Here is a 19,716-nt window from a genome sequence, read left to right as displayed (position 1 = left end):
CAAATAATATTCATCCTGAAATTGCTTGTTCTATTAATTTATACAAGTCTTTTAAGTTAAAATTACTGTTAAATTTACTGCTAATATTTAATCTTTTTAATGTTTTACTGCTATTTAATTTTTACCTCACTATGTTAAAGTTATATATGTATAGTAGTTTTATATACAGAATCATTATAAATTAAGAATTTTGTCATCAATATGGTACATATACATATATACATATATTTGAACAAAAATTAATACTCTGATTATATTGCATGCATACATAATAAAAATCTGTTAAAATCTGTTTTAGGCAAATTAATAAATTTGAAATTGTGTGATTGATATGTCTTCTGATAATTTAAATGTCCAGTTTATTTTTTGTTGATTTTCGCGTTTCTAAAGTTTTAAGTCCATCCATATGATCTTCCAACGATCTGAATAATTGAAGCCTTTCTTCGCGCTTACCTCACGCTTGTTGCGCATAAAACTTTAATGCGATTATTATTAAGTGCTGGATTACTTACATGCGCTCGTAGATATCGTTACCAGATGCGCTGCAACTACATACTATACAGCGATTGGTTTATGACAAACAAAATTAACAACGTTAATTAATTGTTGAAGAAATATTACATTATTTCTAATAAAAGATGACAATTATATAATATTATAGATATAATACTAAGATTTAATACTTTGTTTCTTATTCCTATCTTATCTTTTTTAAAAAGAGATAAAAAAAGTTTATTATTATTTATCAATATTTTATATTTATTGTTTATCTTAAAGAATTAATTTAAATTAATTGTTCATCGAGAAATTATATTATACTTTACAAATGTATTCAATGGTATTTTAGCTTTTGAATATTTCCTCTTTAATAAAACTTTTCAATATTTTATTATTAATTATTATATGTACTGATTATTATTAATTATTATGTGTATCGATTATTATTAATTATTAGTTTATCATTAACAATTATATAATATTCATATTTTTATAGTCAAGTTTTTTTTATTAAACAATTATTAAATTTTAATTTTCATCTTAAAAATAACCAAACGGTTGTATACATATACAATTTTCATATTAAAAAAGTCTGATATAACGCGTTCCTCATCCGTTATCAATCTGTATCAACTTTATCTTATCCTCATATACGAAATATTTCTTCCTCGATCCAACACAAACTGATTTTGTTACAAAGTATAAATATAAAATATATTTTATGTTAAAATATATTCTATGCGTATTTTTTTCATGATATTCAAAATCTTAATAGATAACTTCGTTAAAATGTGTGTGTATGCGATAGAGAGAAAATTATCAATGTTAATAGTTTATTTCTTTTTTTCATCTTGTTATTCTCAACTTAATTTTATTTACTTATATATGTGTATGAATATTTCTATTAAATTATTATATTAAAGTAAATATAACTATCCGTGTCGATTTCTAACTTTTTATTTACGCTAATAACGTTTTCTTGTCTAAATCAAGATATCGATAAAAGACTAACATTAAAGTCTGTGAAACATATCCGAACAACTCAACAACTTTCAGTTTACCTTGACACTTCTCCAAGAAAACATAGAGCGAACGATGTGAGTTTATTTTCATGTTTTTTGTAATTTAAACGAGTCAAACTTAAATACAAACGTGTTGACGTTTGCCTCGCGACTTTTAATTTAATAAATTATTTTATATATATATATATATTTGATATGTTTCACATAAAAATTGTTTAATATAAGTATCAATAAATTCATTGATGGATTCTGATTATGCAAATATATGTTAATTTATGTTGATTACGTATATAATTTACCATTTTTTTCCATTCCCTTTTAGGAGTAAAATAGTGTTTATGCACGCACGTAAAATCATTGCTTTTATTATATATTGTTTATATTGAATAAATATAAATTATTTTTTATAAATAATGAAATTTATTACACATATTAAGTGTAATAAAATTGTATATTTGTATTTAATACAGACACACGCGCGCGCGCGCACACACACACACACACACACACATACATATATATATATATATATATATATTTTTCAAGTTGCGACATCATGGCATCACAAATCCTCTTAAGATCACCTTAAACTGTCTGAAATAAAACTGTCCTTATAAAACCTTGAAAAAAAGCTAATCATACAACGAAACTTGTAAATCTGTCTTTTAATGTATTCTTTAAATAATGTCTTTTAATATTTTATATACTTGGCGGGTTGAAAAAAGTAAAATAGGAATTGAATAATTCTGGCAGCATCGAAAGTGCCAATATTTGTTTTGCCACAGACTCATTGTCAATAGGTAGAAACGAATTAGAGGATACTGGATGAGCGCAATGATTAAACGATAATGCACGTATAACATGGTAAATACATATTTAATTTGCAAACCGCATCTGATTCTGCCATTGAAAACACTTTTATTAACTCGCAATAGTATTCAAATAACATAACAAAAATATTTTTTTACGATAATATCTGCCTTTACGATAATGCTATTATGTTTTTATTTTTTATAAATATATATAATAATATGTATATATATATTGTAAATTAAAAAAATTAAAAAAATATTATTTTAAAATTTATTTTTTTTATTTTACTAAAATTGAAGTCGCAAAATAAACCGTATAAAAAAGCTCATTGCAGCTCTACCGCGTTTTGCAAAAGAGAAAGATGAATCAGAAGAGCGACGTAAATCCTTTCAACGCGACGTGACGCTTGCTTCCTCTCGACAAGTTGCATCCCTTCGAAATGAAATCGCGCGTTTGATCATATTTTGGTTCCGTGCATCAACGTTGATGAACGTCCGCCACGTGTAAAGCACGGCGCAAACCGCGCGAATAAACAACGTCGTCCTGTAATTTTCACAATCAAAAGGAACCGATGCGGATAATATCTAAGATGGTTGCATTTCGCGGATGATTTGCACGGGCGAAGTCTCCCGCGTCCTCGTAAATGAAGTACCTTGTAATCTCGCTCATATCAAGGCTACACCACATGTCGCATCACGCGTTTGCACGGGGATGCAAATATTGAAATTATTTTCTTAGAAAATATTATTTCTGTGTTGCAAAAAGCGAAAATATATGTTCGAGAGAGTTCAGGAAAACAACTCGCGCAGAAAAAAAATACTTTCTTATTATTTTCGAAACTAACAAGAATTTATAAACTCTGTTAAGTAACTCTGTTAAACACTGCATACATCGAGAAATCTCATTTTACCATTGATATATTAATTTAAACATAATAATAAACTGTTAAAGAATTGACTAAAATACTTGTTAATTTTAGCTTCAAAAGTTTTTAGAATTTCAACTTAAATAATATGTATATAATTATATTTATGTTTAAATTTTCTCTTTCGTCTCATATATTTCTCACACAAATACGTAAACAAATTCTTGAGAACATTTTATTTTTTCAATATTTAACACAACAAAAAAGAATAGTCATAAGTATTTTTAAATTTCTAAGTAACAAAGAAATTTATAGTCTCTAAATGTGCACACATTTGTCTTCCTTCAACAAATACTTACATGCTTCTTTTTCATCTATAGACTCTTAATAACTAGTATAATATAGTCGAGAGATGTGCGTTTACCGAGTAGACGGATATAGACGACCATAACCGTGTCCGGCAAAAGCGAGAGAGGGACAGAAGTCGCCCACGATTAAAATATTTAATGTCAAAAGGCACTTTGTCGTTTCGTGGAATGGTATTGCGTTCTAGGACAGAGAATGAGGAAGACAAAGTATTAAAGCTCGGTTAAAGAACTATACATAGCCAGTGGTGAGTACGCGTGCGTTGCATAATACATTTCCATCGGAGATAGTTTTAAGGCGGGGTACACAGAGTTTCATCGACCGATGTCGAGTTACAGGGTGGAGCTTAAGTCAGACAATAACGCGTCAGCAACTTCTTTTCGCGAAAAAGTTCTTTTCCTACATTTTATCTAACAAAAAAAAAAAATCATTCATCGTATTGCGCACTAACAGCAAGTCAAACGCAAATAATTTTTTCAATAAATTTGAATTTGTCTTCTTCTGAAAAAAATTGGAAATGATACAAATTTCTTTTTATTTTTCATAATCACGAGATCAAACATTTTAGACTTATTTTAAATTATAGAAGACTTATTTTAAATTATAGAATTTTCATTAAAAAAAAATTGATCAAACAGTGCGTATGTCTGTATGCTCTGTTATTTAAATAAAAAATGATCAATTTCTAATATCTTGCAATTAAAGAACTATGCTCTTTTTATGACAATTTGCAATTTAGAGAGAAAGCGCGCGATTGCATCCTATATACAATGACTACTTCTTCCAAGGCCTTTGTTGATCAGAATCAGCGATACTAGAGCACTCTGCGCCTGATAAATCGCCAGCACTGTATCGACTGTCGGAAGTCCGGATAGCCGGGAATCGCTTCGAGAACACCCGTGAACTTCGACCTTCGTGGTCCATATACATTTAAGTTATAATATTTTACCATCCGATTCCCTCTTCGATACTTTACGATGTTTTCATTAATTAGTTGTATTATTCTATTACTATCGTCATCGTTATAAAAACAAGATGCAATTAGAGAAAAAAGTCCTTAATCATACATATACATTCTATCTAAATGATAATAATAATAAAATGATAAAAATCAAATCTAAACTTAAAATTAAGATATCATTAAGATAAGAAAAATCTAAATTAAGTTCTCTTTTTATAAAATTTAGCAAATGTATCATCTGGAATCAAAAAATTACGAATCTAATTACTTTAAATGGGATACTATATATTTAAATATTCTATTTGTATAATGTACATTAATTGCCACTAGCACGCACGCAATTTTTACGCAAAAATTTCACAGCGGTTTATTTCTCGTTTAAAAGTTTCTACGATATACCGCAATTGCGTAAGACACGTGTCTGACACGAATGAAACCGACATTATCTTCCGCACTTAAATGTATACGAAGATGCGATGCAGAGAGAGAAAGAAAAAGATAGAGAGAGAGAGGCTGATAGAAATATGCAGCTCCCAAGTATCTAACGATTATTTTATTATTGGCCCAATTACGGCGTTATTGTTTTCATACATACACGCGCGACGACGAACCGGTTAAAGCTCTCGCGTCGCTTTATTACAGCCGGACTATAGTCTGCCATCAGAATGATTCAGCCGCTGGCTGGATTTTTGCCTCCAATTCCGCCTGCCTGACGCAGCAGATTACGGCGCTTTAACCCTTTAACCCCGACTAAATTCCTACGCGCGACGCAGCATTATTTCATCCTAATTCGAGATCGTTCTCAAGATATGCTTGATTGGATCTTCTCCGAAAAAAGTGAGTTTTCGTAAAATAATTAGCCATAAATGTAATTAATGCTGAAAATTAATTTAGATTTCTATAAGAATTCAAATCATAATTTTATATCTAAAAATGCATAAATTAAATTACAATATAAAAATTAAAATTTTTATTTATTCATATTTATTTGAATTGATGCACTAAAATTGAATCACCAATTAATTTACAACAATCAAAATGTTGTTTTTAATTTTGTATCTATACGAATTTTAATTGAAGCAATTATATGAAACGCCGTTTAAATGATGTGAAAATAATATCAAAAGTTATTTGTTATATAAAATTATATAATATTTTACTGGACTTTTGCGAAATTTGTGTCGAAATTTTTGCGACGATTTGTATTTTTAGCACCACTTAATAAACACCGAGGATTTCTCTATCTCTCTCTCCCTCTCTCTCTCTTTCTCTCTTTCTTTTTAAACTCAGCTATTGTGTATTGTGATGAGAATTCGTCATGACGTATCGCTGGGAATAAATGTCAATTGACATGCAGGGTCCCTGTTCTTTCTCATAATATTGCTGGAGCACGCGTTCTCGCGTCGAAATGCGCTTCGCGTCTCGTTAAAATGAAAAGATCCGCTTCATGAATGAAAGGCCGCCGCCACCGACCACTTCTTCGCTTTTCGTAGAACAAGAATATATCGAGGAATTGGTTGTGGGATTAAACCAGTATTGTCCGCTTAAGCTCCCTCCATTTCTTTCAGTATAAAAGCGACGGATTACACAATCGCCGCAACTTCCCGTATGTTCAAATATCTGGGTTTTTAGTCGGAATTTGAAAATAATTCTTGCGTTTTTCTGAATCGCGCGCGTAGGTATATAATATCGAAAAAAAAATATAGATATCGAACTTTATTGCAAAAGATATTTTGATTCAAAATGGTAATTAATTTAATTATTATTCCATTAATTATTAATTGTCACATTCAATTAATTTCTTCCTATTTATACATCTGTTCAGCGGATTCTAGATTTTATTTGTATTTTTATCACACATGAGTGCACACGTCGTTTCCGGCGACGGAAAGAAGAAGTGTTTAACATAATTTCGATGAAGCGCATCCGCATGTAATACTTCTGTTCTGGCGGTGCGCCAGAATGTTGCCAGAATAGCGAAATGTCAGTTCGTACATAATATCACGCTGACATATTGTGTCATATGTAGAAACGTGCATCTTTTATGGTACAAGTTACATTCCGACATTTCGCAATTTTGTGTGTATGTTATTTATCTCACAAAAATTAAATATAGTGTTTGCAGAAAATACAATTGCAATGATTACGCCTTTCGTATGCATCAGCTCAATTAACTTTTTGAATTTATCGTACTATATGTGTATATATTTATACTGCTTTTGTTAATTTGATATGAATATTTGATTAAGCTTACTTAATGTAAGTTTACATAATTCATATGAAACAAATTATAATCAATAAAAAAATTTTTTTTTTATGCATTTATTTATATAAGAATGGAAAAGTTCTTCTAAAATTTATTTTAAAAATTAATTAAAAATCGTTACGTAAAAATGTATTATATAAACACGTTATAATTCTTGTATGTAAATAAATGATTTCAAAAATAAGATTCTAACATACTTTTCATTTCATCAAAATCATCCCTCATTTGATTAAATGCATGGGTAAAAAAGTTACTAACTGGCAGTTGTATCCTCTAGCTTCGATTGTTCGAGGGCGCCACGTGTTTTACTTGACATTCACGGGGCGGAATTCTCTGTATATATATGGAGACTCACGTGTATGTACATACACATATATGGTTAGATGTATATGCAAGAATTTTTATTGAACAATTTCATGTTAAATGTGACCGGTTAATTCTGTATTAGATTCGCCTAATATGAAGATCGAGTTCAATGTCAACATGAAACCAGAACCGGTTGACCGCATTTGATGCTAATTGTAGAATTGTCAGAATATGATGTAATGAGTGTAATAAAAAAAAGTCATTCCCTATAAATATCTAGTAATGAGATCATTAAATATATTACCTACAATAAAAAATTACAATAAAAAATCTCTTCATATAACTGATTAGTCGATTCATTCGCGTAAAATATTTAATAGTCAATTATTATAATTAAAAATAATACTATTTTAATTAAAAAAAAAAACTAGAAGAAATCTTGCTATCACAGTACAATTTATATAAATTTTGCATATCTATTTTATCAGTACTCTCTTATTTAATCTTCTAAAATAATTTTAGTTTTTATTTTAAAAATTTAAAGAGAAATCTTTCTCTTCTTTTATATTAATTTAATTTTATATACAATTTTAGTTTTATATCTAAATTATTGTATAGTTTTAAAAATTTTTATAAACGATGTCCAATAAACTTGTATTGATAAGAATAAACTTTCTTCATATATTAATATTTAAAAAAGGAATGATAAAAGATAAAGGTAAATAAAAGAAAGAAAAGATCATAAGGGTGACACGTGTATGATCGCAAGGGTAGGGCGGGGTTGCGCGATTATCGACCACTGTCGAATCTGCTTTGGCAGGGATGCAGCTGTACAGTCCTCCCCAATCTTATCTCGCTCTACCAGGGCGAGTTTCCTCATCGACAATGTCCGGCCTTTGCACCGGAATCACGAGTGGTTCTCATGCAAAACTTATGAATCAGAAATCAGGCGGTTGAATCTTTTTCCAACAGTATTTATCGCATACTAAATTAAGTGAACTCTACAGAGAATCAGATTGATGCGCATAATCGTTCAGCGTAGGAGAGATGCGAGTCGCATGGATATTTTAATCCTGGCTCATTGGCAGTGTTCCGATCTTCCGCATGGAAGTTTACATATATGTATATATATATATATATATATATATATATATATATATATATACATACTCGGATACTATTAAATTTATACAAAAAAATAAGATAAAAATAAGATAAAAGATAATTGTTATAAAGATTAAGTAATATTAAAAGCTCAAATAACTTAGGACAATCTCTAAAATTTTATCATTGTGAAAATATTCAGGGGCGATAATGAAACGTTAAACGTCAATATCTGTTTTAGTTATCGTATTAAAACGATAAGATGTGGCGGTCATGAAGAGAACAGAAAATATAAATTATTTCTTTTTATTCCAATATGAATATGATTTTAATGTTTAATACAAAATGTCTAAGAAAATCACTATTTTTTTATGCGGGATAACAGAAAATAATAAAAACGTCACGACTATAATAATCATGAAAACTTAAATAATACGAAAATTTTAAATATTTTGAAATTAAAGAATTCCGATTATTATATTTCTCCAAAGGTTCTTTTCTAAAATTTTTACTAATTGTAAGTTAGAACATTATTTGTGCGAGATTTTTCAAATTAGATATAAAGTAGACTAAGTCATTTTTTATTAAGATTCTGCTAGGATATTATAATTGCCTAAAATAATATTTTTGTTAGAGGGAAAATTTTTAATTAATTTAAATTTTATTTGGAATTCATGACGTTCGAGCATCTTCAAATACTATTGTATTCAATAATCCCGGCTATATATCACGGCGACAATTACCGTGTTATGCGACATGTATTGCATCGATTCGCGTCAAGCAATTTTGCTTTCAACTGATGTAACAGGCGTTTATCTCATTGCAGTTCGCTGCGCTTTGTCTACGCAGATTAATCTGTAAGAATGGGCACGTTTTTTTGATCCAAGTGAATGTGTAACCGATACACTATACTCCATTTCCTTTTTTGAATATCACGGCAAGAAATGCAATGAATAGTGTGATATTTTGCAAGATACATTTTGTATTTATCTAAATGGGAAAATAACTTTTAAAATGTTACACGCGTTTAAAAATATAAATAGCGATTATATTAATAACAATGACGCACTAACTAGGATTCTTGGAACAATTTTCCATATTGAACACACACAACTATCTCTTTAATTTTTTAATTAATTTAACGAGTTTTACTCTTTGTCGCATATGACTAATATAATGGAAAAGTGATGCAAAATAGCACACGTCAATAAAAATATCAGCGCCCAGTATTAATTTATGTCGAAGACTAATCTACCAATAAAATAAAAAATATTAAGTGGTATTGCTGACCGTGCTAAATTGTCATTTATTAGTGCGTCTGAGACGATCGTTTCTTGATAAAAATAGCCGAGCTTGCGCACGATGCTAAACAGAGTTTCGAGAAAACATAAGTATAAGACACGCGAACTAACGTAAACTAGTCACAGTCGATCATACTGAAGCTGTTATAAACTGAGAGACACAATGAATTATAACTATTATAACTATATAATATATTATATAATATAATATAAACTATTCTAAGAAAATTCGAGAAAACTTAAGTATAAGACACGCGAACGTAAACTAGTCACAGTCGCGATCATACTAACGCTGTTATAAACTGAGAGACACAATGAATTATAACTATTATAACTATATAATATATTATATAATATATTATAAATTATTCTAAGAAAATTCTATATTTTTATAAAACTTTATATTTATTTAATTAATTGTATTATACGTACGATATTAATGCCTTATTCAAATATTAAGACTTTTTCTTTTACTTTATATTTTTTTCTTAATTTTATGCTTTAGATATATTAAACGTTTCATAAGCGATTATTTAAAAAAGATAAGACAAAGCATTATTATATAAAGTTCGAGTTCATATACAGACGTGCGTTATATACAGTACTTTAAATATTTTGCATATTTTTTTGCATTTTTTAATAAATTTGAAATAATTTAATTTATAATTAAATTATTGTTGTAATTCTAAATTAATTGTTATGTAATTTTCTCCAATTATCAAAATATATATTAAGTATTCTGATAAAAAAATTAATTAATTCTTTATTCTTTTTTAACTTGTTAAAAAACTATTATGTTAGTGTTAATAGTTTTAATTAACTATTATGTTCTTTATTTTTTAAATATAGTTTTTTCAATATTGATATGATAAATAAAGTCATTAAGATTAAATTTATATTAATATATAAATAAATTTTTAATATTATACAATTAATATTATACAATTAACAGGCAAATTAAAAGGCAAATTTTTAGTAAGAAAAGGTAGGCTTTCAGTTCACACATACACACACACACACACACATCGAGGAATACGTTTTCGAGGAGTGACGTGAAGGAAATGCTTATGAAATAGTTTGTATTGATCGCAGCTACTTCGAACTTCTAACACGATCGGTCTTAATCTCTGTCGTGACAACGATCGATCGATCGACCTTGGAACGAAAGCTTCTCTCGACACCATCGAGCTACCCTTTATTCGCAACGATACGAAGAATAAAACATTGAATGTTCACAAATTGTATCTTTTCAAGTTTCAAAATTACGTGGACACGATTTAATTACGACAAATTATCAATAAACCATTTACTTGTTGCTCTTTATCGCAGAGAGAGAATATCCATTTTCGTTATTATTTGATAATACGAATAAAAATAGTTTAAGCATGCAAATGCATGAATAATGTAGCAAGATTAATGCTATTCATTGCGGATGTTTTTGCGAGCATCCTTTATCAAGTTGCGGTTGATTGACTTCTCTATTGTATAATTACATATATATATATATATATATAATTCTCTATATTACGTAACTAATTCTGCTTTGATTTTTAACAGCATGCAACAATTCTTTTCTAGTTTGATTTGTAATTAATTCTCATTATCGGAAAATATTAATATTTATTTATAATTATCGTCCGACATTAACATTTCTTAATCATCAATGAATCATCATTTTAAATAATTTGTTGGAGTTTTTTTATTTTTCAAAATAACTCCTTGTCAAATCGTAAAGATCTTTACTCGAGATTCGAAAAGTATACCCTAATTATATTATTCTGCAGGCAGTAGCTATCGTTGCTTTCTTCGAGAGTGTCATACCTGATTCCACCCTCTTTTCCTAGACTCGGAACGGAAGCTATCACCCAGGGTTTTGACCTGTGACAGCCATGCGCCGCCCGCTCCGAGAACGAAATGTGAAATCAACCGTAAGTGGCAAGCGGGCACGCGGATAGCGTGCAACATGGTGGGCTGCATTATCGCGACTCATGCAAGAGATGTGATCGGCGTTAAAAATACGCGCGCGCACGAGACGACAGACCCACGCGACTGTCGTCTTCCACGGGGAACACGTGGGGTTTCTCGCCGCGCACGATGGCATGTACGCACGCGTATCCGTGTGCCCGTATGACCGACACGAAACAAATAATAAACAACAATAAACACTCACCGTAATCGCGTACCGGCTGCGTGTAACGCGTGGCGTTGTTCGCCGGCGTCACTCGAAACCTCTCCATCCTCTTTCCGCCTTCCTCGTGTGCTTTCCTGTTTCACCTCCTCTCCCGGATCGGATGGCAGACACAACGGCGGACACGATCGCGAGACCGAAACGCCGAACGATCAATCAGTCGCGATGGAAATACACAATCAAACGACACATAAGACGCGAACAAATCGGCACATTCGCGCGCTGTCACTCGCGTGCGCGCTCCCCATTCGCCGATGTGAAATTACCGAACGTTACTGTTACTGTACGCAGCGCGACGCCACGGCCCGGTGTTATCATTACACATGAGACACTGCGGAGTGGGGGTAAGGGCAGTGACTGGAGAAGGAGGGATGGGACGAATGAGCGAGCAAGAAAGAGGGAGAGAAAGAGAGAAAGAGAGCGACGCATATATCGAAAAGCGAGAATCGTGTCTGCTGGTATACTGACATGTATATGTATATGTGAGCGTCGTACGTGTAGAGGAAAGCAAGAGTGAAAGACAGAGAGAGAGAGGAAAACATCAGAAAGATGAGGGCGGAAAAATAACGACGAAGAGAGAAAGGGAAAACATGATGCTATAAGGAATGACAAAGAGAACGAGGAGTGAAAAAGAAATAAAGGATGGAAGATAAAAAAATAGATGGAGTTATAGATTTTACTATTTAATCTTGGAACAAAACATCAGGATATTAGAATTATAAGATGTTATGAAATATAAGGAGTGACAAAAAAGAAAAATTTCTCTTACCTTATTCTTCATAAATGATTATATTAATATTAGCGTAAAGATGAAATTATGAGAGAGAGAGAGAGAGAGAGAGAGACACAGGACTGGACAAAGAGTGACGAGAGGAATAAAGATCAGTACAAAAGCATAATATAATAAATGAACAAAAAGCTAAGAATGAAAAACAAAAGGATGAGAACAAGGAGGAGAGAGGAAAAAACGAACCCGATTAAGGAAAATGGAGTAGACATTGAATTGGCGCCAGATTGTCCTCACGAATGGTATACTCAATATATTTTCTTGCACCTCTGCAGTATCGGCTCGCCCTCTTGCGGGCCCTCAACCACCCATTTCACGTGCAGTAACGTAACTAGTAAACTCATATTTTATGCTTCAACGAAGTATAAATTGCATATAATAAGAACTCTATAATTTCAGGATTATGTGGCTGCGGGCTGTGCGATACGTCACGTCTTGCGGAAGAAAATCTATTCACGTATATATTTTGAAATAATAAACTTATGGAAGAATAACAAAGTCGCGATGATTGCAACATCTTTTTTTCTAAAACCTCCGCGAGCGAACATTCGCATCACGTTCGGGACGTGTCGCATAAAAACGTCATCAATTATATAAGCCATTCTCTCAGGAGAAGAAATAAGAGGCATTCGAATAGTATTTCCAGCACAATATTCCCTGACGTATTTACATTGACGTATTACAAGCTTTTTTTTTTTAATTATAGTCTTGCTAATTTTATGACGTATATGTACATACACATGTCAATAATTTTTTTTTCTATTAAACGAAAAAATAGAAAAAGAAAACGTTTTGTGAAAAGTATTCCATGTAAAAAAATCAAACTATTTTATATAATACAATACTTAAATATCTGTCTGTGCAGAGATAAAAATCAAAAAAAAATCTGAAAGACCTCGTGTAAAATAATGAAAAAATATCATTATTCCGCTTATCTCTATCTGTATTGTTATATTCGATTTATCATCTCGCATTCCGTGGCGATTTCGCGGAAGGGTATAAATCAGTCGGTGAGACTCGGAGATTGACGTCTTGTATCGGGATATGTATGTCCGATAGTATCGGGTAAGTACGAGAGCGAGTAGTATTTTTTCCCCGAGTTTCAGCCCGCAGGAACGCGTTCCTCGGTCTCTGTCCCTCCTTTTCTGTCTCTCTCTTTCTCTGTCTGTCTATCTCTCAGCGTTTCGAGCGAGAAACAGCTGATCGCCGTCCCTTTAATCGCGTCGTCGAGCCGTCGTAGTGAGCCGAGGTGAGTCGCTCGAGATCGTTAAGAGGGATTTGTCGTCTAGGAGCTGCGATCGGTGCAAGTAAGTACCGTGCCGGGTGATTGACGGTAACGGGTGCCGGTATGGGACGCATTTTTAGAGGTTAGGAAGGGTTTCTTTCGTCCGCGAAGCTCTTTGTACACGAACGGCCGGACGGACGCGCAATGGCCGCCATGTTCGAAACGCGAAGTCACTTTTTCCTGTAGAAAATCAGCCGGATCTGTGTTCTTTCTTGCGATATTTTCACTTTCGATGTTAAATATTCCCCATGAGTGATCGAGACCTCGTCGAAATAAATATGAAGATTTTTTTATCTATATATTTATTGATAAAATTTAATTCGCCGGAAATATCGTTTTTTTTATACCACGGTTATTTATGATTGAAACGAAAAAAATTTATACAACGCCTTTCGAAAATGTTATCCACAAACGATTGCTATTCTTTCAGTTAATGAGAATAGCGGAATAACTCGATAATAGGTTGAGTACATATTACTGGAGTAACGCGAACATTGGTATCCGAATTGCGCGGGCAACGCACAGACATGACAGTTCACGTACCGGTGTTTCGCCAAGTTATAAATTGGAACGATGGACGTGGACAGTGGACAGACGAACGTGACGTCATCAATGGCAGCCACTGTGTTGTCTGTGTACGCAACGGATAGCGCGGCTGTTACGAGGAGGTAACGCTAAGAGACGCCGATTGTTGTTTTTCGCACCAAGCTGTGGTTAAACGCGCAAAATATGGGCCCGAAGAAACATAAAAAGCATAAGCGCGAGAGATACGAAGGTGAGGAAAGGATGAAAATACACACGTTTCTCTTCGGTTGCGACTTTGATCGTACTTGTTAGGATCTCGATCTGTGACAGTTTTCTACTATTCCGAGCTCGTTTCGAATTTTCTTCTTCTTATATTATTTATTCCATTTGTCGATTCTTATCGAATGAAATTGTTGATTGTCGTTCAATCTCAATAGAATAAATGATAAAGAATAACAGTGTGGGATCATCCTCTGTTAGAATGATTTACTCTCTGTCAACGAGGAAACTTATTCTGAAAAGTATAATCTTCGAGCAAGAGATTATTAGATGTAGGTTAGATTTGTAAGGATATATATAAATATATATATATATATATATATATATATATATATATATATATATAATATATATATATATTACTGAGGCATCATTACATTGCACCACAAATCAAACTCTGTACTTATATGTCAATCATAAAAAGGATTCGAATGAAAAGGAAAATGTTGCAGGGTAAAGAGCTAAGACTTTTACTCCTTGGTGTTTAATACAGTTTATATACTTTGTAAATTTTCATTGGAATCCTTCTCATACTCATAGTTTAATGATGCACAGGAATTTTGACTACGTTTTCACCACGGACAAACTGAGAGTGAGGTTGGAGTAAAAGTGAGGTGGATTCGAAAATATAAACGAAGCGTTCCACAGCAACAGGCGTAGAAGTAAGTGACGAATAACAACGGACATGGACTGGTTGCACGACAGAAGCTAGCTGCTTCTAAAATTATCAATTGCCCCAAACCCTTTCATTTTTTTTTATCCGTTGAATCTCTTGAAGTGCAACAAGATTTATGCAACAAGAGTTGCTACAACAGAATAGTATGCGGTATAATAGGGAACAAGGTATATACATTTAGACAGTTATACACAGACAAACCTGTTGCACTTCAATCACATGATTCCTATGGCTGTTATGTATTATGGCATTGAGAGCCATATATGCTTCGCTTTACCTCTTAGTGAAGTATTTTCAATTTTGATGATTGCTCTCCCTGATTATTCCCACCGATTATTCAGTCGATTTAATGTAACAATGGAAATTATTTTATAATGTATATTTCTATTAAGATTTGTTTGATTTAAGTCGAGCTACTTCCATCTCGCTTCCAGTTTGTTGAATGTGAAAACAAGGTCACTATCCTGTTAATAAAGTCATCTTTATATTATCGTCGACATACTTCCCATCCACTTGTCTCTTTTAATGTCCTGTAGATTTTATAATTATTTACAATTTGCACTTCTTTTCAATATCTTCATATTATACATTGTAACATCTCTCGATGTTTCTTGTTTCTTATGTTGCTATATTATGCTCTTATCCTGCATAATTTTCTGCAAGATTTCCTGCAAGATTGCTGCATGCGGCACACAGCAGATTATGTGTATAGCTTTTATAGAACAAAGATTTTAGTACGCTGCTTTAAAAGGTTTATTTGTTTTTAATACAACAACTGATTGTTTTTTTCTTTTTCTTCAACAGAGGGTCAGTACACAACGACGGACAAGCCGCCTAGTTTGAAGTTAATCTTGAAAGTAGGAGGCAGTACTGGAACGCCTGAACACGGTAGTGAGTCGCCAAGTCAGGCTACAATGCTGTCGCAACATTATCAACAACAATTGGGCCTCAACTATTCTGTAAGCCAAGGAGACACAGAGTATGACAGATACGTCGGTCATAAGAAACTCAAAAAAAAGAAGAAAAAGAAAGATAAACGGCATAAACATCATCATAAGGATAAGAAAAGACGAAGAGAAGAATCGAGTCAGGAATCAGTCGGTGATGCCGACGAAAATTTAGCCGAGCCAATATCTAAGAAGACCTGTACTAATCACAATCAGCTGTTACCACTTAGGCCACCACCGAGCGGCGAATTAAGGGTAGGCGTTAGTAGTATAAACTCTCTATCACCACATCGTGAACCCAGAACATGCGTTCTCAGAAAAATAGCAGAACGCACACCTTTTCAGAGATTGCTGGAACATTTATTGAGGTCAATGGAAAAGCGGGATCCACAACAATTCTTCGCTTGGCCAGTTACGGATAGTATCGCACCCGGTTATTCTCAGATAATCACAAATCCAATGGATTTCAGTACAATAAAACAAAAGATAGACGACAACAACTATCAGAATCTACAAGAATTCGTGGACGATTTCAAGCTTATGTGCGATAATGCTATGACTTATAATCACTCTGATACTATCTATTACAAGGCAGCGAAAAAACTATTACACGTCGGTTTGAAGATGGTCACTCCTGAAAAACTGCGTCAACTCAGGCCAGTACTGATGTATATGAATGATATAACAAAGGAGGAACTCGGATTCGAGTTGGGCGTCGAGGATCCTAACAATCTGGATGTTCCCATAACGGAGGAGCAGATCGAGCGAGAGCGTGAACAGGAGGAACGCAATGAGGAGGCAGAGGAACTCAGGAAGGAAAATCAGAGAAAAATGAGACTGGCTAGTTTAGGTAAATTTGAGGCGATACCAGACGACATGACGCCTGAAGAGATACTGAAGCAAGCGAGAGGAGCGGCTAAAGCAGCGACGGAGAAACTCAGTTTGAAGAGAGCGAACTCTAAGATGGGTTTTCTACGACAAAAGAAAGACGGCACTACCAGCTTGCAAATTATCGTACCTGGGGACGGAATAATTCCTGGAACTAATCAGAGACCTGTGTCGTTGGGTCAATTGATTGGCAAATTAAACCACGGTACGGGAGCATTGGCCGGATTTCGGGAAGATCGTAGAAATATGTCAAAACCAGTGAAACCGCTGTATTACGGGGCTTTCGGTTCGTACGCACCGAGCTTTGATTCGACATTTTCTAATCTCACCAAGGAGGAAACGGACCTAGTCTATCAGACTTACGGTGATGAAACGGCTGTACAGTACGCCGAATCAATTCTGGACTTCGCCAAGGATTGTGATTACACATTGACCATGGTCGACGATCTATTAGATATTCTCACAAGTGGCGATCATCGAAAAACAAAAAAGTTTATCGAGGAAAAACGAAAATTGAGGGAAGAAGAGGAGAAAATCAAGAACATATTGGAGAAGCCTATACAGGACATGAATCGTAATATTTCGTCACTAGATAAAATCAAGGTTGATATCGAGCAACTAAAGACACTCTCGGAACTGGGTATCGACATAAACTTCTTAGAGACTTTAGGTAATTATATATAAGATTATCGATAAACAACCTAGTATTTTTTTAATTAATTTGCAATAATATATATATAAGATGTAACTTGTATTCTAAATTTTTAAAAAGATGTATTTTATATTAATGTTTGTTAATTTTATTAAAATAGAAAAACTATTAGTTTCAGTTTAATAGTTTTTCTATTTTAATAAAATTAACAGACATTAATATAAAGTACATGTTCTTGAAAGTTTAGAATATATGCTTTATATTAATGTCTGTTAATTCTATTTTATTAAAAATAGAAAACCTATTTTGTTTAATAAATCGTCAGAATAATTTAATAACTTTGATGCCGCTTCTCTTTTACATTATTTAGTTACACATTATATTATTTAATTACACAAAATGACTTTCTATTTGCAGAGGAAGAATTTAAATACAATGAAGATCGAGCCGCTCTACAGAGTCGTTTGGATGATACATCGCAGATGCTGGGTCGGTTGAAACAGGTTCAACACGAACGTTTGTCAGCGCCACCGCCGGCACATCTATCCAACGTTGCTAAAGCGGGAGAAGCTGAAATGATGCTGGCCGAGAAGATAACTGATAATCTGACCGACATAGCGAAGAAACTGCCACCGTCTGGAATTGCGCCAGTCGACGGGCTACGTAGAGCGATGGGCATAGCACCCTTGGGTGGGCCAGAGCCCATGGAAGTTGACCCAATCACGCATAATCCTGCTATTGTCGCCGACAGTTCGTTATTGCCACCGAATGCAAACAATGGAAATAATCAGGTGCTATCGAACCTGTTACCGACCTCTCCGATTCAAAATACGAATCTATTGAGTCCAACTGGTCAGCAGAATCAGAATATCAGTATTGTAGGCGCGAATCAACCACCGCAGCCGCCGATTCAGATGCAGATCGGTATGACACATAGTAGCCAAACACCGCCGTCGTTGTTGAGTGCGACGGAACCATCCGGCGTGACCGATCTCGAATCCGAATTACGCGAATTTCTAGAAAGCGATCCTACATTAGGACATTCGCCTCTTCACGATGATAAAACTTTGGAAGATATTTTATCCGAGTCTTAGTGCATGCGCACATTTTAATCTGAGTGTTCTATCAATATATATAATACATATAACTTATAAATAGAAATATAAATTAAATATGAATGATTGGTTCTTCTTATTATAAAATATAACTAAATAATATAAATTATATATATATATAATTTATATATATCATATATAATTTATATTATCTGGTTATATAGATATTTATATAGATAGAAATTATATATATATATATACAGAGTTCTGTACATTTTATTACCGACATGCTAATTTTTTCATGTACTATTAATAAATTGAATTATATAATTTTATGTCTTATATATATATATATGTGTCATATATATAATTTAATTACTTGTTTTAACTTTTTATTTTATCCTTTCTTCAAGGACATGAAAGATATGTTAAGTTTAAGATGCACAAACAATATATTGGAAGAATAAATTTAAATAAATAAAACAATGGTACACAGGGTTATGTATATTGATTTAAGGATAAAGAACATTTACAAGATTGAGGACGTTATTTTCTTATAGTATTATAAAGAGTGAAATATTACAAATTTTATTTTATTTTACAGACATCTATTATTTTGTGCGCAGCGGCTCATTTGTTATGCAATGTTGCTAAATGTAATTTACATATATCGATATCCGATACTGTGTTGCATTATCAAGAATACAATGTTGACTCTGTATCCAGTATAATACATAGTATGTATAGCAGCATCTCAAAGTGTGCGCATAAAGGAAATGCACAACATTGTTATCGATCACTGATATGTACAGGGCTGCTTTGTGTTTCAAAGCGTAATTGAAGGAAGACGAGCAGAAACCGCAATGAGCCTCAATCACAATCAAAAATGAAATAAATCATAGCGTACCCTCGATGAAGTGGATAATGCTTTG

The 19,716-nt window shown here is 32.9% G+C and overlaps 2 protein-coding genes and 1 long non-coding RNA gene across 8 annotated transcripts in view; 2 read left to right on the top strand and 1 right to left on the bottom strand.

The window, feature by feature from the left end:
* Kcc (solute carrier family 12 member kcc) overlaps nt 1-12,658 on the bottom strand; it is a 74,368-nt gene extending 61,710 nt beyond the window's left edge. Inside the window, exon 1 of the mRNA XM_072887028.1 lies at nt 11,673-12,658. Coding sequence (XP_072743129.1) covers nt 11,673-11,739 — 67 coding nt within the window. The 5' untranslated portion in view covers nt 11,740-12,658. The remainder of the gene's footprint in view (nt 1-11,672) is intronic.
* Nucleotides 1,397-4,626, top strand: LOC140663118 (uncharacterized). The gene is made up of 3 exons (XR_012046222.1): nt 1,397-1,595; nt 3,579-3,811; nt 4,304-4,626. It is a non-coding gene; the product is annotated as an uncharacterized lncRNA (long non-coding RNA).
* An 801-nt stretch (nt 12,659-13,459) lies between the features above and the next one.
* Brd7-9 (Bromodomain containing 7/9) lies at nt 13,460-19,066 on the top strand. Of its 6 annotated transcripts, XM_072911428.1 has the most exons (5): nt 13,628-13,784; nt 14,193-14,537; nt 15,122-15,228; nt 16,047-17,747; nt 18,147-19,066. In XM_072911428.1, exons 4-5 carry the CDS (start codon nt 16,157-16,159, stop codon nt 18,821-18,823), a joined length of 2,268 nt encoding a protein of 755 aa, XP_072767529.1. In that variant the 5' UTR covers nt 13,628-13,784; nt 14,193-14,537; nt 15,122-15,228; nt 16,047-16,156; the 3' UTR covers nt 18,824-19,066. The 6 variants fall into 6 exon arrangements, with proteins under 6 accessions (XP_072767532.1, XP_072767533.1, XP_072767529.1 ...); XM_072911427.1 differs by lacking the exon at nt 15,122-15,228 and having other exon boundaries at nt 18,147-19,065; XM_072911429.1 differs by lacking the exon at nt 14,193-14,537 and having other exon boundaries at nt 13,762-13,784.
* Nucleotides 19,067-19,716: the final 650 nt, after the last annotated feature.

The sequence above is a fragment of the Anoplolepis gracilipes genome, chromosome 2 (assembly GCF_047496725.1).
Source record: "Anoplolepis gracilipes chromosome 2, ASM4749672v1, whole genome shotgun sequence".
In the NCBI taxonomy this organism is placed as follows: domain Eukaryota; kingdom Metazoa; phylum Arthropoda; class Insecta; order Hymenoptera; family Formicidae; genus Anoplolepis; species Anoplolepis gracilipes.
The sequence above is the reverse complement of the archived record's forward strand: the minus strand, read 5'-3'. Positions and strand labels throughout refer to the sequence as shown.